The sequence below is a fragment of the Pyrus communis genome, chromosome 3 (genome assembly GCF_041283825.1).
Source record: "Pyrus communis isolate YQ-2024b chromosome 3, ASM4128382v1, whole genome shotgun sequence".
NCBI classification, from domain to species: Eukaryota; Viridiplantae; Streptophyta; class Magnoliopsida; order Rosales; family Rosaceae; genus Pyrus; species Pyrus communis.
This window is the reverse complement of record NC_142567.1, coordinates 20,821,581-20,846,167: the sequence shown is the minus strand read 5'-3', so window position 1 is coordinate 20,846,167 and position 24,587 is coordinate 20,821,581. Positions and strand designations below refer to the sequence as shown.

The following is a 24,587-nucleotide window of genomic DNA, read 5'->3' as shown; positions in this document are numbered from 1 at the left end:
GATAAAAACCCTTATTTTGTGTACGTGTCACAATTTCATTTGATTTGTAGGTTTCATATACAAACTAACATAATAGGTGATAGAATCTTAACGGAATGACCAAACTGATGTGCGATAGTGAATGTCAGGAACGACATTGATTGATTTTGAAAATGAAGAACTAAAATGATGAGTTTGATCAATCTCATGAACTATTTATATAAAAACCCTTTTGTTTATGGTCCAAACATGAAAAAGTTTAAGAATTTATAGTTCATCATGAAGCAAAAAAAAAAAAAAAGGGGAATCCACAAAGTTTATATTATTTTTTGCAATCATGGTTATTAAAATTGTCCCTTTCTATCTTATTTTCTTTTAAGAGAGGTGTAGTCCACAAATCCGCATCTCCGCAATTGTGCAGATGATGTCGAGAGAGCAAATCATTGCATGAACATGGCTTCGCCGTGCTCCAACCCTCATGTGGACATAAAACCTGCTTAGCTGTAAATAAAAATATTCTAGGGTAAAGATATTTAATTTTACGGTGAGTGATACAAAGTTTCATGAACATCACCTCATGCTTAGTTTTTGGCCTTGAACTCTCACATGATTTTCTTCCGTCCTCCAAGTTAACTCTACATTGTATGAGTGGTCATTCTGTTAAATATGTCTTCTTTTTCTGTAAAATTTAAGGGTACAATGGTCTTTTCATATAGGAAAAACAATCTAATTTATTTGAAAAAGAGAAGAGTTTGGCTCCTTAAAATTAATGAGGAGTTCCTCCTCAAAATACTTCGTCGCATATTCAGAATTTCGTACATGTGATCAGAATTGTTCGTATTATAAATCGTTATGTAAAGATCATTATGCAAAATATCAATTAAAACTAAGATCATTTAGTCAATTGTTAGAGAGTCTCGATCATAAGCACGAAGTTCTATAAATAGATCATGAAGTATTTTAAGGAATTCCTCAATCCTTGAGGAGCCAGGTCTCTCTTTAAAAAAAAAAATTATTTTCTTATTTCTTGGTGGAAATTCCTATTTTATCCCTCAACTTAACCGAAAAGTTTACAAAAAAGGCTACTAGTGCAACAGATGACATAATTTGAGGACGAGAAAAATTATTCGTAGAGATTAGAGATGAAAACTAAACTCCTAATATAGTTAGGGGACCTTTGCTACAATTTAGCTAACGAAAAGGACTTGAAAACTTTGAGTTTTAACGATAAGGACAAAATAAAGGGTAAAATGAATAGTACCGGTATTGACTTTTTAGTGTAAAAATACGGTTTTTCATTAAAATGAATAGTACCGTGGGCTTTTCTTTAAAACTCCCTTAATTTTATTCTTGTCCCATCTACTAGCTGCCCTTTCTTTGTTTACTTGTCCTAACATTAATAATCACTTAACAAATTTGATAACTATTTTGTTTTTGGTTTTTGAATTTTAGTTTTTGTGTTAGTTACAAGGGAAATATGTTGAGGACACGAAATCAAAACTTAAAAGCAAAAACCAAAAACTATTTTAAGCCTTTTTCACTTTCAAAATTTTGTTTTAGTCCATTCTTCCTTTTTCTCATCACCCTTCTTCATCCCTCCCGTGCCCATATACTTTCATCGTATCTTAAAACACGAAAAGCGTAAATTTCAAAATTAAAAACAATATAATTATTAAAAGGGTCCTAAATATATGTCGATAACCATAATTAACACAACAAAAGATCATTCGAGGCAATATTTCCCTAATATTTTTATTGGCGATTACATTTTTGACCTTCTAAAATCCGGCCTAAACATTATGTTTTGGGGGAAGGATTGGCAAGTTCCAAGGGATTGATACCAAGTTAACAAGAAATGGAACACAAAAAGTTGATTGGAACCATAGCTTCTGCTATACACTTGTTGAACTCACTAATAATATCAAACCGTTCAGCATCAACCACTACACAAAGATTTATACGAATAGCGATCCTACGGAACCAATTCAGGAGCATAAGCTCGAGCAAGGTAACGGAAAACTGCGTCGAAGCTTTACTAGTTTGATGTAATCTCGTTATTACAATTGTATCTTTTCCTCTTGGTATATCATTATTTCAAGACTCATGTGATCCGAAAATACATTTAATCGTCCCTATCAGGGATGACAATATATTACAAACTCAGACACGAGAAGATATACAACCTAAATCGACATAACGATGAAAAGTCGAATATACATGGCTCATTAGAAAAAAAAATTAACTGGAAAGTGAGTGACGAGCAACGTGTGAGGTTCTAATGATTAAAAAACCTACCACGCTTATCCGAAGTTGCATGCTCATTCAATCTTTTCTAACACCTCCAATCTGGTTTTTCTCTTCCAACTTTTCATAGTGGCAACAAGGTTGATCAACCCAACGATTTGATTTCTTGTGTATTCCTGCAGAAGAGAAGGTAAGTTCGTATTCATGATGTACGATAATCAGTGTCCAAAATCTGGGCAGAGTAAGTCTGTAGCAATGAATCTCTTACCGGGTGAACATGTGCCCAGTGCACATATTCAGTTTCCGGGAGATAGTATGCCTGATCAAGAGTAGAAAGAGTGAAAGTTAGTTGCAAAACCCCACTTCCACTAAATTGTTCTAGTCGCTTATCTATAAAAACAATCAACAAATTCCCAAAATCTTGCTTTCATAAGATCTTGTTACGTATGTAATCTACGTTTGAGCTTACCTTAATGAAGGCTTCAACTATTTGTAAATGGGGCTTCACGTTCAAGGCCACAAAATGCTGCAGGCCATTGATCAAAACCTGAAACCCACAAAGGAGTCCTGAAATTTATTACGTTGCAAAGGAGAGAAACGTTAAAGGAATATTGAAATGCATAGCTGGTCCAATTTGAGAGAGAACCTGTAGATCCAACGACATGAGAGCCCGCCCTTCATCTGTACACCTCTTGACACGGGAGAGACCTTCTATGAGAGTTTGGGCTACAATTTCAAGTCCATATTCTAAGAGGAGGTCTTGAACCTACATGCACCAATACATAATATGTTATATGTGCAATTTAATCAAGCACATTTTTATTTTTCAAATGCTCACTTTAGATCACACGTAAGGCTCTTAGCTCAAACAAAAGGAAATTCACTATGCAATTACCAATTTCATATGTCGCAGTTGCGTCATGTCAAAAATGCTTGTATAAGATATATGAGCAATTTATCCCTGTAGTCTGATATACACAACTTAAAACCTAAAATATTATTTATCGCCCGGGGAAAATGGAACTTTAGACAAAGAGGAATGGCCTAACAGAAATAACAAAATAACAATCCATACCCAATGTAAAACTACTAACTTATTTCTTTTTCTTTTATGACCCGGGAAAAACTTTACTTTAAGATATGGCAGAATGGCATAACAGAATAACCACACAATAACCACTCAAACCCTATCCCTCACTCCTCTCCCACCCACCAAGAATAATACAACCAACACAATAAAATGCAGGTATTAACATGCATCATCGTGCATAAGAGCCATCGTATTAACCATCCAAACACATTCCCCAGCCCTCCCCCAACCCCAACACAGTATACCACAGGTATTGACGCATCGTTGAGCATGAGAGTCATCCCAACCATCCAAACCCATTCCTCCCCGCCAGGGCTCTCACCAAAAAGAAAACAAAAGAGAACAATAATAGGTATAGTCACAAACATGACACATTGAACTACAGGTATTAACTAATGCTGCACATAATAAACTCACACAGTAGCCGTAAAATTTGGTCATAACCATATTGAGAGAGGAGCAACTTCTATATTTTATTGTGATTGTTCCTAGAAAAACTAACTGCCAGTAATTACCTCCTTGCGGATTCCTCCATGAGCAAGCCTTGTTTTATAGTGCTTGAATTCTCCCAATAACAAATCAACATACCTATTAAAGCAACAACTCATGTTAGAAAACTTGACACTTGTCATATGGTACTAGAGAGAAAAAATTGGGGCGAAAGCCATTTCACCAAGAATTTTTCACAAATTTCTGTTTCTTGCACATATAAAGACAAGGCCAACATGATCAAGGATTGACATGCAAAGAGGAACCATGAATTAGACCTAATAAAGAATAAATATCAAGAAACTAACCCATTATGCTCTAGTCCAAGCTCTTTTACTTCCCATTTTGCATTGGCTATCCGATCCACATAACTGCAAATAATGGTTGTCCATGAGAGACTTGAAGGTAAAAATCATAGATAATTGGAGCAATAAATATAATGCCAATATTGCACTAATTGCTGATCAAAAGATGCCAAATTGAGTTATCTTTTTTTCATTTTTTTTGTTTCCATGACAACAATTAGAATGAGAACTTTATCCTCATATGATGAAATGAAAAGGTAGAAACCAAGAGACAAGGGGAACTTTTTTAAATAAAATGATGTTTAATTTATCTGCGGAAAGAAACACCTATTAGTAAAATAAACAAAACCAGACCATGAACTCTCTGGTCTTACCCATTAATATGGAGCAGTTGTCTTGCAGTTGTCCTATGAATGTGCTCTTCAAGATCTGGTACAGCATCAACCTAATAAAGATATACTTAACTTTCAAATCTGAACTATGGGCATTCATCAAGAAAATTTAATCATGTGTCAAAAAATTTGACACTTACAGATGAATAACAAATAAAGAAATCAAACAAGTCATTTTAATAAAATTGTGAGAAACATACAAGAACTTAATTGCTGGAATGAAAATGAAATGTTAATTATATAAGCCTATCTAGTATATAACAGTATCGATAAGTTTCCACTAGCAGTATCTGGCAATATACATACATTTTTCTTTTTCTACTTTGGTTTCATGTTTCAATGTCAAATGCACATTATCTAAGAAGTATCACTTTCCAATACAAATACAATTACACAACCTCCTCATAGTATCATCCATATCACACAGATATTTATTTATGAGATTCAATGGTAACAAGAATCATTTTATAATTATAAAACATGTTCCTAGTCATTTATCCCTGAATAGTCAACTATGGAAAGTTAAACTAAGATCGTATCACATCATTTTAACACTTCACCAGGATAGCATGAAATCTTTTGAAAACTCCAGCAGACAATAACAAAGGAACCTACCAGATGTGCATAGAAGTCTTCAACTACAGCAGCATTACTCTGAAGTAGCATTGTCTGGAGATGAGCTTTAGATCTATGCAATATTCGAGCAACAAGGGAGATAGTGTCAGCACCTGCGCATCTTTCCTGCAACATAATGGTTGTGCAACTTAAAGCAGATTTACATTGCATATAGCTTCGTTCTAACTATAACCAAGAAAGTACAGAACATCTGGTAACATCCATTCCATCATGGAATAGCATAATATGAAATGTTACTAAGGAATTGCATGAAATTTATGAAGTTATACTGCAATATTACAAGGATTGAAACTAGTGTACAGCATCATCGTCTCTTAACATTTAAAAAGAAATAGAAAGGATGACTGAAACATGTATAGGTGTAGCACGCCAACCCATATATGCTCTGCAGACCATGAAAAACTGCCAATATTAATAAATGCACAAGTATGGCACGTATAACTTTCTAACTTGTAGGGCATGTAATAAATGCCCAAGGCACATAAAACTCAAAAAAGTTGGAATGAAAAGTTGTTATTATTTTCAATCTGAGAGATGATCCAGAAGGACCACATGATATTTAATTAATACCTTGAGACCAAAGGATGTTCCTGGTGTGTTACTGGGAGGACTCATTGGCGTGATGTCTGCAAATGAAGAATTTAGAGATGTGGATGAAGATGACGGGGCCTTTATCCACTGGTCACAGTCTTGTTGTATTCTGGACAAGGCTGTCTTCAGCCGATCTGTGTAGAACATGATAAGGTTTTGAAGTGTGCATCAGAATGAGAAAGTATCATAATCAGTAGATGATCAGATAAAGAACGCATAATAGTTTGAAGCAATGAAAAAGAAAGCACTCACAATTAATCGGATCAGGTGACCCTTTTCCACCTGAATTGCTGTTTTGCTGAGCAAATGTTTCAAACACAAAATGAAAAAATACCTCAAACAACTGGCATATTCCCTGAAACAATATACTGAATCAGGAAAATAGATTCATCACAGGTTTTTATTAATAAGCATAAAGAACAGACACAAAAGTGAGAAAAAGGTACATAAAGAGTATAAGATACCTTGAAGAACTCAACATTGACTATTTCTAATTTCTGCATAAGCCTGGCATATTTATCCATTGACCTAAAATGTAAAAGAACATACAGATCAACTGATCACGCACCATTACCAAATACATAATTCAAGCTTTTATATCTTAAAGTTCAAAAGACTCCAGTAAATAGAGAGCTGTTCACCTTAGAAGACAAATAGATGATCCAGTTTGGGCTGTGATTTCTCCATCGGTACAATGTAAAGATTGATTTCTTGAAAGTCTAGGTTTCGAAATTCGACTTGGGAGTTGACTATCCTCATCAATAAAGTCTGCAAGAAGATCTTCATTTTCTTCTTCCAAAACAGAATTAGCACCATTAGAATGTCTTGAATCACTGCTTGGTGGAGAGACATTATCACCAAGCCTTTGACTACAATTACCATCAAATTCACCAGTTGTGCCATTCCATTTAAGACCTTCTTTGGATGTATGTGCCAGCTTTAACAAAAAGGGGTTTCCATTTCTAAGCCAATTAGAGAATCCACTCTTCTTGGTGCTGGTATCAACAACACTTGTAGACTTAGAATGTAGAACCCTGACATTAGACTTACCCTCAGACGAAACAATTATAGGTGCTCCATCACCGGCAAGCCCAGGAAATGTAATTTCTTGTACTGTATCTGGTGGCATTATCAACCAAATTTCTCTTTCCAACACCATTTTAAGCGCCTGAAAAAAAAAAAATTATGTTTCAACTACCTATATAAGTGCATCTGGACAGTGTTGTGCATAGTAAAGGCTTAATTCTACTACGACATAATTTAAAAAAAAAAAAGAACTAATAATGTGTAAAATAAGTGTTGGGAGGCAAAACTGTTCAAACAAAATGTTTCTAAGATATTTGAATTGAAATAAACACAAAAGACTTGACAACCATGGCGGCAGACCAGTTATGCGCATGCCACCTAAGTAGGATAATAGGATTTTATCGTGCATGTGATATTACAAGTTTGGCCAAGTAAAAGCAAATGCACTAAAAGACTATTTATGTATGTAACATCACATCTGGTAGGTGAGCAATGCCTGGTAGTCCACAGCTCTTATTTCGTCATGAGTTCATAACAAATCATAATTTCGTAATCAGTAACCAATCCGTTTTATAGAAATTAAAAAGAAAAGTAATAAACAATCATAATATCAATCATCACATGGCATAGCCTTATTTGGAGGACAAAACCTGTGAAGTTAACTTACATATATATTCTGCCGATGAAAAGCTACAAAATAATTTTCACATACTGCCTTCAACTTCTGCCTGAAGTCAGCTGCTTCAAATCCGCAAAATGCTTCCCCGGCCAAGATGAAGACACCTAGATCTTCATAGTTTTTCAAGAATTGGTGTATGCTAGCAGAAGAAACAGAAGTTGAAGAAAGCAAGACCGATACACGAGTAGTTGTGAGTTGCCAGAGATTTTTGCGTCCCTTCTGAAGGGTTTGTGAAACAAATGCTGTGGCATCTTTCCTCAGTTGATACCATGGGGATCCACTTGTTGATGTTGTACTATCATCCTTACTTGCCTCATCAACTAAATTTTGATAACTAGTGGAAGTTGTGTTTCCTGTAGATTCAACCACAGAGCAGGTTGTTGTAGGATCATCTATGTAGGCTGAACCAGGCACTATATCTACATATTCGACGAGAGAGCCATTAACTTTTTGGGAAGAACAAGGAGGTGAAATTTGCTGAACCCCTCCTGGAGTCGGAGAGATGTCACTTTCCTTCTGTGTCATGCTTGGAGTTTTACGGGCTGAATCCTAAAACAAAGACAAATATTCCTCTCATATCCAGAAAAACAAAATGATTCTGTTTTTGTGGGATCATGTATGTATGTAGGAACCGTATTTCTGCAAAATACCTAAAGTCATAAAGTATGTGACCACTATGGCTGTAATACAGTTAACGGAATCCAAAGAAAACTACTAACAGACCAAAACAGGTTAATTTAATGTATAATACTGATACATAATACATTTGAGTGCATAAATATTTTGCAACACGATTTTCAACTGTTCTGACAAAGCAAACAGAAAATGATTTAGAGACAACACTGCATAGCAAAAAGCCTTTCTAAAGGACAGGTCACATTCAAATATAGTTAACCAGCCAATGGTAACAAGCAGTAACATAGAGGAACTATCAACTAACATTATTTAAAATTTGGAAGAAGTTGATGCAACAAAACTAAATAAAGACATTACCAATTATATACTAAAAATAATACGATCAAGTAAAAGCGTGAGTCGAAGTTTACCCTATTATCCAGCTGAAAGCCCATGATTTCATGATATGAACACATCAATTTGAAAAGGATAGCTAGTGTGTTTAACAAACACTGCCTAAACTTTGGTTCAGGTATCTGAAGGCATAGATCGCTGTAGGTAAGTCTGGAATGACATAAGAATGCATTAGCAAGCATACAAGATGTACAGTTCTTTTACATTATGATTCTAGCACTGGTAGATGTAGAAAATGTACCGACTATTTTGCACGTGAAATCCATGATCCTGCAAAGATAAATTAATCATCTAAGTATAGATGTTGTCTCGCAATACAGCTATAAAGTGAACACCATAGGCCTTATCATCTCCTCTTTTAATAAGAAACAAAATTTTGAACAAGAAAACAAAAGATTTACTCTTGAGTCCAAACAAAACAGCTATAAACAAATTGCACAACAGAAAATTCAAAGAATAAGGTCCCCAGCAAAGATAAACCTAAGGACTGTCTAAAATGTCTCGAATCTTGACGCAGACACCAGGAAAAATGCCAAAAGTATTCTTCCCCCAAAGAAAGCCCACCTAGTTATTATGTTCAAAAATTCTATTGTTTCTTTCCATCCAAACAATCCTAACAACCATCAAAACTGTGAAGCGCCACAGAGTACATGCCTTCTAATCTGCACTGTGTCCCAAAAACCCCTCCACCAAAATGGAATAACAATCTCCAGCCCAAGCACCCACTATTCCAAGCATTTGCATCTACCTTGCACAAGTTCGAAGAGGAAAGGGCAATGATGAAAGAATAAGTATCTTTGTATAGAGGGATGAGCAGGTACTTGGTCTTCTTATTTGGAACACATTCCAACATTGGTAGAATTTTGCATCAGACTAGGCCCAAGCCTCTGTTGTAGTTAAAGATCTCTTGGAGCTTCCCAATACCCAGCCTCTAATCAAGCCATTACCATTTGCTTTTGGTCTGCGGTTTAATAAATTAGGGCCAGTAGCCGAAATTGAAGGAAAGATGAGAGAAAATCGGCTACGGTGGTTTGGACATGTGAAACGAAGGCCTATTGACGCTCCGGTTAGATGATGAGATCACGTGACAGAGGTTCAGGGCCGAAGGGGTAGAGGAAGACTTTGGAAGAGACTCTAAGGAAAGACTTAGAGTACTTGGATCTAACAGAAGACGTGACGTTCTAGGATTCATATAGCCCACCCCACTTAGTGGGAAAAGGCTTTGTTGTTGTTGTTATTAGCTAGCTCTACCAACCTTTTAAGTCATCCACCCAAGTAGCTTTCTTGAGCTGGCCTGGTTTTCCTCTACCATGCTCCCACAACCTCTCGTGACCCAGTCCCTCCCCCAACAATTCCAATTCTTGGGCCCAGTATTATCCTTTCCTGTACTAGGCCCCCTATGTTTCTTCCCATCCTTCTACCCCCTTTTGTAATCTTCATTTTTTATTTTGATAACAGAATATGGTGCACTCATCCTTTTCTTGCTCCCAAGTGTACCCTTCCCCATTCTTCACCTTTTACCTTGTGTTTATAGGACTCAACTTTCGTGCCACCCTCTATTTGCCCAAGTGTATCCATCCGACCCCTTTCCTCATCTTCTACCTTGTGATGATAGGATTGAACTTTTGTGCAATCCTTAATTCACCCAAGACTGACATGACTCTGATTATGAGTGTCCCAGTTGTACAAAAGGAAACCTGGGATGAATCCAGAATCTCTTCTGATTCAGTATTACGGTATTACCTCAAATAACATCAGCTCAAAAACCTTCTACTGTCCATAACCGAAACGGAAACCTTACTAAATGATCCAGCCACCCTAACATGATAAGTTGTTTTGTACCCACTTTTTGTAAACCCATCGTCAGAGCTCTCCACAGAGATCTTATATAGCCACCTATTACTGCAGTATCCCCAGAGAAGCACAATGCTGCCTTCTCTGAAGCTCCTTAATTTGTATAGACGTTATTGTAAGGGTGCTGCTATTGGCACTCCACATTTCGATATTCAGAAACAATAATACACGTACGAGGAGTGCAAAATGACTTTTTGGAATGCCAATAACATCCCCCTATTTTAATTGAATGCTTCTCTGAAACTCCTTAATTTGTTTATACACATTATTATAATATTGGTTTTTTCTTTTTTCTTTTTTTTTTTTTTGGGGGGGGGGGCGGGGCGGGGCGGGGGGTGGGTTTTCAAGAAATACATCCTTATTTTCTGTGTGTTACCCTAACACTTGTGTATGAAGTATTCTACTTCTAAATCATAATTATATCAGCATACCTCTTGCACAATATTCTTCAATATAGAGTGGGTTTCTGATAGAACTTCCTGCATAAAGAAACTTTGTATCTTCTCAGCAAGGCCAGAGATATCCCCAATTAGTGCATAAGCATCGACCACCTGTTCAACATTTAATAGTGTATCAAGTCCAAATAAACATCACAAAAAAAGTCATACAATTGAACCCTCAACTTAAAGATTGATTGATGCTGCTGCAACTTAAAATTTTCTCTACATGCTCTCACTGAAGTGGTTGCAGTATTGCTACGTGGATCTACATTAACCAGAAAGCTCTAATAGTGAATTGAGTAAACTACCACCCATTTAATGATGCTATTCCTTGCAGCTCTCTGATGCCATTCAGTTCATTAAAGATTTGACCTTTCTTTGGGATGTTTAAAATTGTTGTTTGTTTTTAATGTTAGGGTGGTGCTATCCACACATCCCTCTCGATTTCCGATTGTCAGATCGAATGAATTGAAGAGGATCAAATGACAGAAATTAACAGGGTGTTTGGGATAGCACCACCCTAATTTAATTTTTCTGTTTAGTGTCTTCCATATATCCCTAGGTTGCTTTTTCTATTTCTAATCAAATTTTACTAGCCAAAACAGAATCCAACTAACAGCCCCAATTTTATATCAATCAAATACAGAAGAAGTATTGAACTTATTAGAACTTTCAAAAATAGGAATAAGACAATATCAAACTAACAGACGTTTAAGAAATGCTGGTAAACTTAGGTCAGCACAAGGCATAAGCAATGTAATTACTTAGGATCAATCAAATTCTGTAGAAGATACCTATGAGTAATCAACATAAACCCTTTACTCAAATGGAGAGCAAAATAATATTAACTCAAGAATCAGACATAATATCACTTCAATACATGATTGGATCAGACTGACAGGAGCAGAACATAGATAGAGAACTTAAAATACTACTTTCACTTACTAGTTGATTCGTCCCTCTTGTATACATAATATGGTACTGATATTCCTAAATAATATGAAGACGGCAGGTATCTTTACAGAAACTTGAACCATGGTAATTCTGTATCCATGATGTATCACCTCATCATTGCGAAAAGGATAATGACCACTTAAAAGGATATCAAGCTATTTGAAATATATGTAATATAAGAACAACCACATGTAATGACAGTTTAACACTGGATAGAAAAATCTTCAAGCAGCATTTGGGAGAAAATAATGATTCAGTTCTCAGGAAAATAAACGAAAGAAAAGCACTGACAGTTATATAGCCCTCCTCATTGAACTCCTGGCACACCCCTAGCAACAAGGAATCCAGCTTTTGAAGTGTTTTTCCCAGCCAAACCTGCACCCATGTTAGGAAAAAAGACAATGTAAGCATGATAATGTTTCTTGGTTTACCTGTATTACCCAAAACTTAAGCGATGGGATGCAGGGCAAGAATTCATGATTATTCTATATTCTGAAATGCCCGTCCCATGTGGGTCTCTATCCACCACTACATCCCAACATGTGAAACTCAAATTATATTGGGAGGTTCAGCAAGGGGCTTGTAGTTGGTTAAGACACAAGAGCAACCACCCTGCACCTAAGGTCTCGAGTTTGATTCCCCCCCTCTCCCAATCACTTGTATAAAAAAAGACTCATATTGGGAGGTGGGAAGGTTCCAATTGGAAGGACTTGCACTGAAGATCTCCTGCTCTAGTAACATGATACAATTGGCTGGTTGACCACTCTACTCCCATAGCTTATTAGGATGTGGGCCGACAGTTTTTTTTTATATTTTAATAAATAAAGTATAATTTAGTAGTCTCACAATGGGAAAATATGCAAACCATAAACTCAAGACTTTTTTAATCCACGGTCAAAAATATTGAGGCACAGAGACATGAAATATCAGTGAATCTGTTAACAAAAAATGCTTGCTTAATACTTGCCTCTACACCACGGCTCATCTCTTGTACTGCAGAAAGTTCTGAAAAACTATCTAACAGCTGTAAATATTCAGACAGGACTTGAAAGGCCTGTAGATTTACATGAGAATTTAACCAAATAGTTAAAAATTATAATGCAACATGAAACAAAAACTGGAGTATAGTATAAACTGCAGAACAGATATATGAACCCACCTTGCAGTAATTTCCTTCCTCAACCAGAAACTCAAGCTCTGCTTGCATTTTCAGTGCATGGCCAAGCTCAGTTAAAACAGGAAGCATGTCCTGGATTTCATAAAAATAGGACACCGTATAGGTAGGGTTATGCTTATGCAACGAGAACTATCAAAGTGACTATATGATGGGATCCCTAGAAACCAGGGGAAAAAAGTCTAATAAAGATTTACTGCTAACCATGCACAGAGTAATGAACATACCAGAAAAGCTTGTTTCTTTTTGGAATTGGAATTTACGATGAGATCCCTAGAAACCTCATTCCTTGATGAGGTCAGATGCCGCCTTCCATTCTGCAAATACAATTACAAAAACTGTAAATAAAAGCCAGATATAAAAGGAGTTTGACAAAAAAGCCCATATAAAAAAGTTTTGACAAAAAAAAAAAAAAGTTATATCAAATAATGAAAATTTAGAATGACCCCATTCTGGATGGCACGTCCTGCAAGGGCTTACCATACAGATGACATTTGCAACTTTCAAGTCTTTCTCCAATTCCCTGACCAAATGCATCCCCTTCACTGGCCAAAAGTAAGTGTCAACATCTCAATTGAAACTGAAATATATTGTAAATCAAACTTCAGCACTGAACTATTGTTTAGCCAGAACACTAGAGCGAAGAAAGACGGAGAGAGAGAGAGAGAGAGAGAGAGAGAGAGAGAGAGAGAGAGAGGGAGAGAGAATAGCGTCGAATAAACAATTACGCAACTACTCTGCCACCCTGGCAACAAATGTTGTGATATTTCAATTCTTGCTGGCTCACCACCGCCGCCCCCGCCCCCCCTCCTTCTTTACCAATGTGGGGGTGATGCTCACCACCTGATTGGTTACCGTTAGATTAATTTGGTTAAATTGATCTAAGACACGAATCTCAAAACTTAAACTAATCCAACAGCAACCAATCAGGTGGTGAGCATCACCCCCATTTTAGGGGGTGAGGAAAAGTATTCCCATATTCCAAGCCACTATTGAGGAGTTTAAAGCACAATTTCAATAACTTATATAGGCAAGTTTTCTAGAAGGCCATGCAGTATAATACTTCCTTAAATGTACTTCAATACAATTGCAGAAAAGGTTTAGACATTTTGATTAAAACTTACCCATTACTTCGTGATGTTCCATAACATTGCGGGATAAACGTTCAGCTACTCTATCCAGTTGGGCCAATCTAAGAGTGGCCTACAAAAAAAAAAAAAGTTTAGATGGTAGATAACATTGTTAAATAAGAGGTTGAAAGAACCTAACAAATGGAATTGATTATTACACTTCAACTAACCATGCCACAAGCACGCAAAAATAGACTATGGCTATTTATTAAACGCATATGATACGGGTTTCAGCCAGCAACGTAAGCATTGCAAGGACATGTAATCATGAGAAGTGAAATGTGCAAGGTCAATAAAAAAAGTGGAAACGCAAACAAAAGAAAGACAATTGCATTTAAGTGCTCGTGATGTAACAGAGGAAGTATGAATATCAGACAAGAATGAAAGGCTACGGATGCACAGATCCTAAAGAATCGTCAATAAACAATTAAACATGCCACAGCTGCTGTAAGGTATAGACTCATTTATTTCATAACAATTTTCCTGTTTCAATTCAACCCTAATAACGAATCTGACAATAATAGAGAATGAAGGCATGACTACACAAATAGGCCCATGAAAAGCATTGATTGGTTCAAAACCATGATTAGTAGATGGATTCATCCAAATAGTAACGTATATATGTAATTAACACCCAAACGTGTAAAGAATTTCCCAATGACTTTGGCATCACATGTATGCTACCTAGCCACAAACATACGAAACATTCTAGAATAAGATTGAAACAAAGAGTTCAAGAAAACAGGACATTTAACTCAATTATGCAAAATTTGGATAAAACAATGGACTACTGCTAACATCAGAATCGTCCATTGAAATATGAAAAAGACAACTTTGAGGACAATCCTCAACCAGGGAAACAAAAGACTACCGTACATGCTGAACAAAATGAAGAAACTGGAATATGTTAGCTAAGAGGAAGATGGAGAAACTGGAAAATCACCTGTCTCTCAAAATAAACCAGCTCACTTTCTTCAGATGGAATATGCTCCAAAATATGTCTAACTGGATCAAAGTCCTGCATATAAGAAGTGCTTACAAAGCTTTTAAGCAGATGATTCAAATTTAATCCACACAGAAAAAGTAACCATGGCATAAACACTCAGTCAAGAAGTGGAAGCGTTATCAAGTATTATTAGAGTGAAAGAGAAGGCATAAAATTACCCATGAAAACATAATAACAACAACAACAATAATAATTATAGCCAGTGCTCTTAATGATAGCATGAAGTCCACAAAAATGGTTCCTTCATTTTGTTTGTGACCTAACTTCAAGTTTGTTGAAAGATAAAGGGTCCAAATAACATATGAAAGCAAGGAAAGAGAAAGGAGTGAAAGAATTATGATATAAATAATTCCTTTACCATACTCCTTATATTATCACTAGTCCATAAGTCATAACTGTACTGTGGAGAATACATAATTGGACTACGTAGAATAATTTATAAGGTTGGAGAGAGTGAATCCAAATGATTAGCTCCTTTTTGTCATCAACTGCATAATGTTACAATATGGATTTTCCGACTACCTCTGACCGGATTAAATATTTCAAAACAGCTTCTTATAATAACAACTAAGAAAATGAATATACAGTTGGCCGAATAAATGAAAATATCGTTGGCCAAATAAATGAAAATATATCATTTCTGGTTGTTAAGAAAAATTATCTCCTACATATGTGAGCTACAAATAGCACGTGCAACACCAAAGTTCCCACCGAATATAAATCTCATGAGGGCTAATCTTTTGATTGATGCAAACGTTTTACAATTGAGAAACTATCACAGGAACACAGTTGGCATTTCTTCTGGTGGTTGTCAAGAAACTATTTCCTACGCCTACGACCTACCGTTCGCAACCTTTCTACTACTTCAAACATGGAAAATGACTTGGTAACTCCCTAAATAACCTAACATTAACAAACTACAAGTCATAAGGGCTACCGAATTAAAAACATAATTAATAGTAGCACCTCTTCATAAAATTCTTCCTCTATCTCCTCCACTTCTTGACCGTGATGTCTGCTTCCATATATTGAGATCAATTCTTCAGAGCTTGATGAGAGACTAAACCTTTGATGTGGAGGCAGTCCAGCAATCGCACGAGCAACAGCTGCAGCAGCCGCAGCTCGTGCAGGAACCTGTCAGAGAAGATAAACAAAACATGAATACATTTTCGACAGAAAATAAATGGTACCCCTGCACCAAGCAGCTAGATTTTGCAATAAGCACAACACTTGTAATCCCTATTTAACGGTGAATTAACTACTACTGTCATATTAATAAGCATTGCTCTTAAAATGATACTTATTCAACTTAACTCTGTTCTTAATCACCACGAAACCGCAGATAATCACTCAAAACAAACTCTTATTCAGTATGTAAAGCAAAATTCACACCCTTGGAAGAAACATTATCAAATTATATGATCTAATTACAATACTCAACTCGCAGTCACTCGGAAACAAGCGAATTTCACATAACTATACACGAAACGCATCAAATTGGAGCGCCGGAAAGCTACATTACGTGCAAAAACCGAAATTTCAATCACCTCGGGACGATCAGAAGCAGAAGGAAGAAGGCCGAGCGATGTGGCAGACCTAACGGAGCTCAGAATCTTCTCGCCGACCTTCGACAAATCCATTGCACCACCTTGGAACAGCAAAACCGGGACCAAGAACAAAACCCCAGGGCTCTCAAAGCCCTCGCTCAAATCGCCATTAAACACAAACGGATTCGCCAAAACGCTGCCGAAGGGAGACAGGTTCGGCCGCATTTCAATTCGAACCTCCGAGATCATGCGGTGCAAAATCCATTGCAGGAAGGAGCCGCGATCGCAGTTTTGGATCTGATGGTTTCAGTGTGAGTCTGCGACTCTGTGTGGGTGTGGAGGAATTGTCGTTGCTTTTGTAGACTTGGAGGTCTCTCAGTCTCATCGGCTAATCTTGTTATTCTTAATTGTTCTTGCGAGACTAATCCAGTAATATTAATGTTTGATTAAAATCCATTACCACGCGTTTGTACTAGACCTGGTAATTCCTGACACGATCCGATAATCCGACACGATACGACATGAAATTAACAGATGTTCGGATCGACACGATAACGAATCGGATCGTTATCGGGTAACTCGATAAGCACTTGTTAAGATAACGGGTTGATTCGGGTATACATGGATAACACGATACACGATAAGCATAATATTATTTTTATAATTTTATAATCCTAAAAAAATACTGTAATAGTTATATACATTAATTTAACAATTTTATACCCCTAAAAACTATAATAAATATATATATATATATATATATATATTAAATTAACTATAGAGTCTATAATAATTATAATAATTATATATACTATAATAATTATACCCCCAAAATATTAACTATCTATAATAATTATATATATATATATTAAATTTTGAATTAAATTTTATAAAAACTATAATAATTATTAATTAATATGCATGACGCATGATGCATCCATTGATTTGATTCCATTCCATTCATGCCGCCCTTTTTGAAGAAAAATGAAGGGAAAATGAAAATGATAAGAAAAGTTGAAAATGAAACATAAAAGTGAGGGAATTAGGGAAAGATGCTGGAAGGAAAAGTGAAAATTATAAGAAAAGTTGAAAATGAAACAAAAAAGAGAGGGAAAAATGAAAATTAATAGAAATGGTGAGAATTTTTTTTTTTTTTTTAAGTTATTAACTTTTTATCACACATATGACATATCTCACTATTTTTATAATGACACACGTGATGTACTACTCCGTGTACCAGTTAATTATACGTACAAAATAAATAGATTTAAATCTACTTAATAAATAAATAAATATATATATATGTATATATATACACACACCATTGGAACTTGATGGGATACGAATTCTCCGAAACTAATTTCAACGATCCTAACCATCAGACTTGTTTGTATATACTTTGAGATCACATCAGCAAAAAATCGCAAAAAACAAACATTCAGAGATCAAGTAACGTGACAAAGCTTTTCGATGGTTATAAACGAAAAATCACGATTTAACGGTTATTTTAACTTTGATTTTGATGATTTTTTATAGCTACACTCCTTGACCCTATATGAATACAATGAATGAATTTGATCTTCAATTTAAAATATTTACACAAGTGGATACCACAAAATCTTATGTTATACTTGATGGAAGTATAAATAAACTCTAAGTGTTAGTTAATCTATTATTTTTATGGGATACGAATTCTCTTAAACTAATTTCAACGATCCCAACCGTTAAATTTGTTTGTATATGCTTTGAGATCACATTAGCAAAAAATCACAAAAAACAAACATTCAGAGATCAAGTAACGGGACAAAACTTTTCGATAGTTATAAACGAAAAATCACGATTTAACGGTTATTTTAACTCCGATTTTGATGATTTTTTACAGCTACACTCCTTGACCCTATATGAATACAATGAATGAATTCGATCTTCAATTTAAAATATTTACACAAGTGGATACCACAAAATCTTATGTTATACTTAATGAAAGTATAAATAAACTCTAAGTGTTAGTCAATCTATCGTTTTGATGGGATACGAATTCTCCAAAACTAATTTCAACGATCCAAACTGTTAAACTTGTTTGTATATGCTTGGAGATCACATCAGCAAAAAAATCACAAAAAGAAAACATTCAGAAATCAAGTAACGGGACAAAACTTTTCAACAGTTATAAACGAAAAATCACAATTTAACGGTTATTTTAACTCCGATTTTGATGATTTTTTACAGCTTCACTCATTGACCCTATATGAATAGAATGAATAAATTCGATCTTCAATTTAAAATATTTACACAAGTGGATAACACAAAATCTTATGTTATACTTAATGAAAGTACAAATAAACTCTAAGTGTTAGTTAATCTATCGTTTTGATGAGATACGAATTCTCCAAAACTAATTTCAACGATCTAAACCATCAAACTTGTTTGTATATGCTTGGAGATCACATCAGCAAAAAATCACAAAAAACAAACATTCAGATATCAAGTAAAGAGACAAAATTTTTCAATGGTTATAAACGAAAAATCACGATTTAACGGCTATTTTAACTCCGATTTTGATGATTTTTTTATAGCTACACTCCTTGACCATATATGAATATGATGAATGAATTCGATCTTCAATTTAAAATATTTACACAAGTGGATACCACAAAATCTTATGTTATACTTAATGAAAGTATAAATAAACTCTCAAGTGTTAGTCAATTTATCGTTTTGATAGGATACGAATTCTCCAAAACTAATTTCAACGATCCAAACCATCAAACTTATTTGTATATGCTTGGAGATCACATCAGCAAAAAATCACAAAAAACAAACATTTAGAGATCAAGTAACGGGACAAAGCTTTTTGACGGTTATATACGAAAAATCACGATTTAACGGTTATTTTAATATATTTTTATATGGTATAGTATTATTATTTTATTTCTTTTCATAATTATTTTGGTAAACTTCTCATAATTTGAATGATTTTTAATGTTTGGTTTTTCTATACTTAGTTTATTCGGAAGAGAGTTCTGACGTGGAAAACCTTACTGAAAACATCTTCAACATAACTCTTCAAGGCAATAGATCAAGCCAAAGTTTCAATACAATTTCATGATAATCGATGTAAATTGAAGATTTTGTAGATGGAAGTGTAAACTTTTGAGAAAGACTTACAATCTTGAAAACAAAAACTCTTTCATTTTGCATATCCTTGCACATTTAATATTTGTAATAGATTAGTAGTGTATGTATTATTTTTTTATTGGACTCTTATTTTCGAGTGTAGATATAGTACTTAAACGACAAATGTTTTAATGTTTTGAAGTAATATTTATGTGGCAATGTGTGGTATGTGCAAATTTTAAAAAAATATATTTTTTTTTCTTAACGGGTCGGGTCATTTTACTCGTTGGGTAAAGTGACCCAACCTGTTAAGGACCCGTTAAGATAACGGATGTGACACGACACGACCCGTTAAGATAACAAGTCTTATAGGAAAACGACACGAACACGACAGACACGACCCGTTTGCCAGGCCTTTGTACGGTATATGTTTAAAATAATAATTTGTTCGTTGGAAGTAAAATACCTAAAACATTTGAATTTTTCAGTGTCATTCTAAATTGGTCTCAATCTTTTTAAATATTTTAAACAAATAACCAACCTATTAAAAATATTAAGTCTCAATTAATTTTTTAAACATGGATTATATTCAAAACCTACTAAATGGGTATATCATGGTCAACATTGATATTAGTTGCCTTAAAATCAAATTTTCAAGCATAGATTATACAATATGAAACACAATTGAAATTATATTAGGATGACAATTTTCTAACAAAAGAGAGGGTTAAGATTTCATATAGGCTTTCAATGAGCTTTTTTTGCTCATGTGTTTTCCTCATAAGCCGATTCTCAAATCATAAAGCTTCCAGTTCTTATTTGGGTGGTGAAGATGGTGGTAACCAAATCATGACAGTCCATACTATTTGAACAACCTCTATGACATTCTTCTTGATGTTGGCGGCTTGAGTTGCAGGATAGAGTTGGTGGTTTTGCGTTGGGTTTATAGGTGATGTCCCGATGGGGGTGGTTGTGACTGTTAGTTAGTGGAGGCTATGCTTGCTTACATGATCTTCTATTGATTTCAAAGACAAAGTAACTTCTAGTAAATTTAATAGATTTTAACTGGGACTTAACATGTATGACATTTTTAATAGATTAGATATATTGTTTGGCATGATCAAACGATTGAGACCAATATAGAATGATACTAAAAGGTTTGGTGGTTTTAAGTACTTAATCCAAAATGTTAAGTACCCATTAACATATAATTATTTTTGTGTCCCTACAACTAGTGGTAGATCCAGTATTTTAACATCGGATAATCCTAATTAAGGTAGCTAGATGCTAGTCGGACAGCAGGTTGGGATTTAGCACCTATGCTTCTAGATAGGACCTAGGCAGACTAAACAGATTTAAGTAATTACATCTAAATAAGTGTCCATTTACACTTAAAAAATTATACTTGTATTGAGAATTTGGATTTATTATTTAATTAGGTTTATTATTTAACATATAACATACAAAAAAATATCAAAATTTTTGCTCTAGTATTGCACTAAATTTGATGATATGAGATGAAAGTTCAAGTGATTACGAAGTTCGTAGTATTTTATGAAATATTTTCAAATGTCATATGAATTTATAGTAAAGTTTAACAGAAAAAATGGTGTCAAATATATTGTATAAAAAAATAAGTATTGATTGAGTAATACACTATTTCTTTATTAATTAAAATATGTTGTGGCACAATCTGATGGGACAACAATTAATAAAAATGGGGAGTTGGCACATCGGAAATGGAGAGATAAAGTATTTCTTCTTCATTAGAACCAACATCAAAGAATAGTAAAGCTAGGGCCGTCTTCTATGTGTTCTTCTTTGTCTGAAGTTACATTTTTCTTCTTGATTCAAAGTTTATGGTGCCACATCTGCATAGCCATGGTGGTCTTCTCTCTTCCAACACCTACCTAGACTGTTGGGTGGTCCTAGGAGTTCCTCATAGGCGCTTCTTCGGACTTCCAGATGGTCCCTAGACCACCCAGGTTTAGGAATTGATTTACTTATGTCTGCAACCACGAAAGGGATATAAAAAACAAACCATGTCACGATGATGTGGTGTGAGCTCGAGTTTTTTGGTAGAGGAACAATTATTTCTTCATGGTTGCATGACTTCAGTGGCGGCTTTGGAAGTGCCAAAGTTGACTTTCATACTAAGTTTCGTACTCATAAAAAGAAAAGGATTCTCGTTGGATCATTTTCCTAGGGATCCCGTGATCGTGACCGTTCATCATACATAGTGCGGTTAGAAATCATTTCAAAATTTAAACTTTAAAATTAATTATAAATAATACCTAACGAAAACTGACCGCACGATGTACGATGAACGACCATGATCACGGGATCCTCGCCAGATCCTTTTCCTCATAAAATGCCATAGAAGAAAAAAAGATGGTTTAAACTTTAAAATAAAAGTTTTCTACATTAAAGGGCCCATTTTAATTTTCACGCAAGTTTTCTGAAATCTCAAAGCCGCTCCTGCAAGTCTTTATATAATGGTAAGTATAAGTTTAAAAGTAATTTAGGGCACGTAAGACTCTTGTGATTGACTAATTTGAGACTCGTTATCTTGCCTATTAAGTCATTTAGTTGTTTTACTATGGAAGACGTGACAAAAGGCGCTAATTAAGAGTCTTGTTTAGGTAGACCTCTTAACCATTTTCAAGTATCATGACCTAGAAATGGGCTATAGTTGTAGAGATTGTTATCCTATCAATTGTAACGTTCCGACCCGAAAATTTATTTTCGGAAGATAATTACTATGATAGGCCCAAAATTAAACTCTTGTTTATTTTCTACCGTTTACCACAATTCTTTTATTTAATTCTTAGTTACTCATAAAATCTATAACCTACTTTGTTTACCAAAAACATAAGGTAACTTTTTAAATTAATCATCCAATTCCTTTCCTTAGACAAATTTTCAACAAAGTGTTAATCTCGGTTATTTTCAAGGTTGCATCTAACTCCCGTTAGACTGCCTACGTACCCTTGAACGGAATCAAACGTTTCGTAGTTCATATTTCATTTCCAATCCATTTCCAATTCTATTCAAATAACCGAAATAACCAACATTAGCTTTAATAAATGAAATACATCAAATGGATACCAAATTCATGTTTAGAATATTAAAATTTGGACAAAATGGCAGCATCGGCCCACTGCCCATGCGCCGCCGCACGTGGCGGTTTTCGGCAAACGGAAACCCAATTTTTGGACGAACTCCAAAAATTACCAAAATTTACAGGAAAGTAGAGTTCAAGGAGAGGAACAACTTTCATACCTAGGCTGAAGTCCAATTCGGCCGGGAAACACCTCAAATTGCCCACGAACTGCCGTAACCCTGTATGTGGGTGTGCTTTGATTCGACCTCCATCCTCGCTCTGACGCCTCCACCACTGCTTGAGATTTATTCTTGAGATTGAGGGAAGTCTATTGGTGGTGGTAATTGGCTGAGTTAGCTTCAGAAATGGCGGATCGCCACTGAGACACCATCGCACCCACCGGTGCATTCCCCGCGAATCCAAGGCCAAATTGTATGGATTTTGGGGCGGAATTGGTAGGGGAAGGCTAGGGAGTTGATTCCATGTGAGGGATGGTGGTGATTCGCCGTGAAACACCGTGTATGGAGTCGGAAAAATCGAGCCCCATCGGTCAGGTCGGGTAGTAACCCGTTCCCTTTTTTTTTTTTCTTCTCTCATTTCCCTCATGTTTCCCTTTCTGATTGGTCCTCTCCTTTTTCTTCCCCTCCCCTGATTGGTCCACCCCCTCCCTTTCTCTCATTTCCTCTCCATCACAGCCACACATGTGGCACATCCATTGCTCCAGAAAATCTGGAGCCTTCTAGATGAAGGTTAAAATTACAAAAATATCCCTAATTTTAAACGTTAATAACTTTTTCGTTATAATTCCGTTTCATGAACGGTTTGTGCCTACGCGTTCGTGAGATCGAGCTCTATTCAAACATATAAATTATGACCTCGAAGGGTATACAAATTTTAGATAATTAATTTCCAACCTTTAAACGTCGTAATTAGTTTAATTTAAAACTAAATTCAAACAAATTAATATAAATTCTCGAAAAATAATATAAAATCTCAATAATACAAATATGTAAATTATAATAATTTCCAGTAACAAAATTTTAAAAATCCTCAATTAAATTTTTCATAACCATAAACAGTGTTCTCTAGGTGGCGCCGAGTTACTAGACGACAATGCTCTGCCACGATTAACCCGAAATCGTTTATTAAATCGGCAAGGCAATTAGGCGGCGTAAGGCGGATGCCTAGGCGGGAAGACGAATGCTAGGCGGGCGAGACAGAAGCTGGACGATCTGGGCGGCATGGGAAAATACAAATTCCTACCCAGAAGTAGTCGAACATTGGGTAATCTGGGCGCTTTGCGTTTCGCCGTCTTGTCTTCCCAGATCTCGCTGTCTTGTCTAACTGAGTTTCAATGTGACGACGGTATACGAGAGGAGAGAGAGAGAGAGAGAGAGAGAGAGAGAGAGAGAGAGAGAGAGAGAGAGAAAATGCATCTACAATTGCAGATATGCTGACGGCGGCCATGGGTCTAGAAGCGAGCAGCTTTAGTTAGGGGTTTTTTCTTCTAAAGGTGAGTCGGTGACTAAGATGGCCATTTCACCCATAAATACAGGTGTCCTTAATTTTATGTTTTAATAGGATAAATGGGTTAGACGGCCATGGGGTATTTTGTTAGGATCCTATTCAAAATTTAAAACAAGCCCAATCTTGCATTTTGTTAGTTAAAATAAAAGGCCCAACAAAATTAATGGCTTAGATAATGATACAAAACTAAAAAATAAGTCTAAAATTTTAGACATGTATATTTTTCTTTAAAAAAAATTTAACATATTATTCAATGTTATTTACATATTATATAA

At 35.4% G+C, this 24,587-nt stretch overlaps 1 protein-coding gene across 3 annotated transcripts; it reads right to left on the bottom strand.

Moving 5' to 3' along the window:
- Positions 1 to 1,988: 1,988 nt before the first annotated feature.
- LOC137715605 (uncharacterized) lies at positions 1,989 to 16,988 on the bottom strand. 3 transcript variants are annotated; one of them, XM_068454945.2, is made up of 25 exons: positions 16,566 to 16,988; positions 15,985 to 16,152; positions 14,956 to 15,030; positions 14,007 to 14,085; positions 13,363 to 13,427; positions 13,110 to 13,199; positions 12,868 to 12,957; positions 12,676 to 12,762; positions 12,000 to 12,083; positions 10,746 to 10,865; positions 8,702 to 8,730; positions 8,478 to 8,610; positions 7,420 to 7,980; positions 6,368 to 6,894; positions 6,191 to 6,254; positions 5,979 to 6,081; positions 5,706 to 5,860; positions 5,115 to 5,240; positions 4,482 to 4,552; positions 4,111 to 4,173; positions 3,829 to 3,901; positions 2,870 to 2,989; positions 2,693 to 2,770; positions 2,492 to 2,542; positions 1,989 to 2,399 (listed from the first exon to the last, which is right to left on the bottom strand). In XM_068454945.2, exons 1-25 carry the CDS (start codon positions 16,812 to 16,814, stop codon positions 2,298 to 2,300), a joined length of 3,363 nt encoding a protein of 1,120 aa, XP_068311046.2. In that variant the 5' UTR covers positions 16,815 to 16,988; the 3' UTR covers positions 1,989 to 2,297. The 3 variants fall into 3 exon arrangements, with proteins under 3 accessions (XP_068311046.2, XP_068311047.2, XP_088547379.1); XM_068454946.2 differs by having other exon boundaries at positions 13,363 to 13,422; positions 16,566 to 16,970; XM_088691253.1 differs by lacking the exons at positions 14,007 to 14,085; positions 14,956 to 15,030; positions 15,985 to 16,152; positions 16,566 to 16,988 and adding an exon at positions 13,616 to 13,720 and having other exon boundaries at positions 13,363 to 13,422.
- Between the last annotated feature and the right edge of the window lie 7,599 nt (positions 16,989 to 24,587).

Bases quoted from the DNA above. Each gene is read 5' to 3' on its own strand.
- LOC137715605 (XM_068454945.2), bottom strand. From the start codon at position 16,814: ATGATCTCGGAGGTTCGAATTGAAATGCGGCCGAACCTGTCTCCCTTC. The intron at 2,771-2,869 runs GTTCTCTCTCAA...TGTGGGTTTCAG, and splicing joins TCATGTCGTTGGATCTACAG to GTTTTGATCAATGGCCTGCA. The intron at 2,543-2,692 runs GTAAGCTCAAAC...ACTCTTGATCAG, and splicing joins TAGTTGAAGCCTTCATTAAG to GCATACTATCTCCCGGAAAC.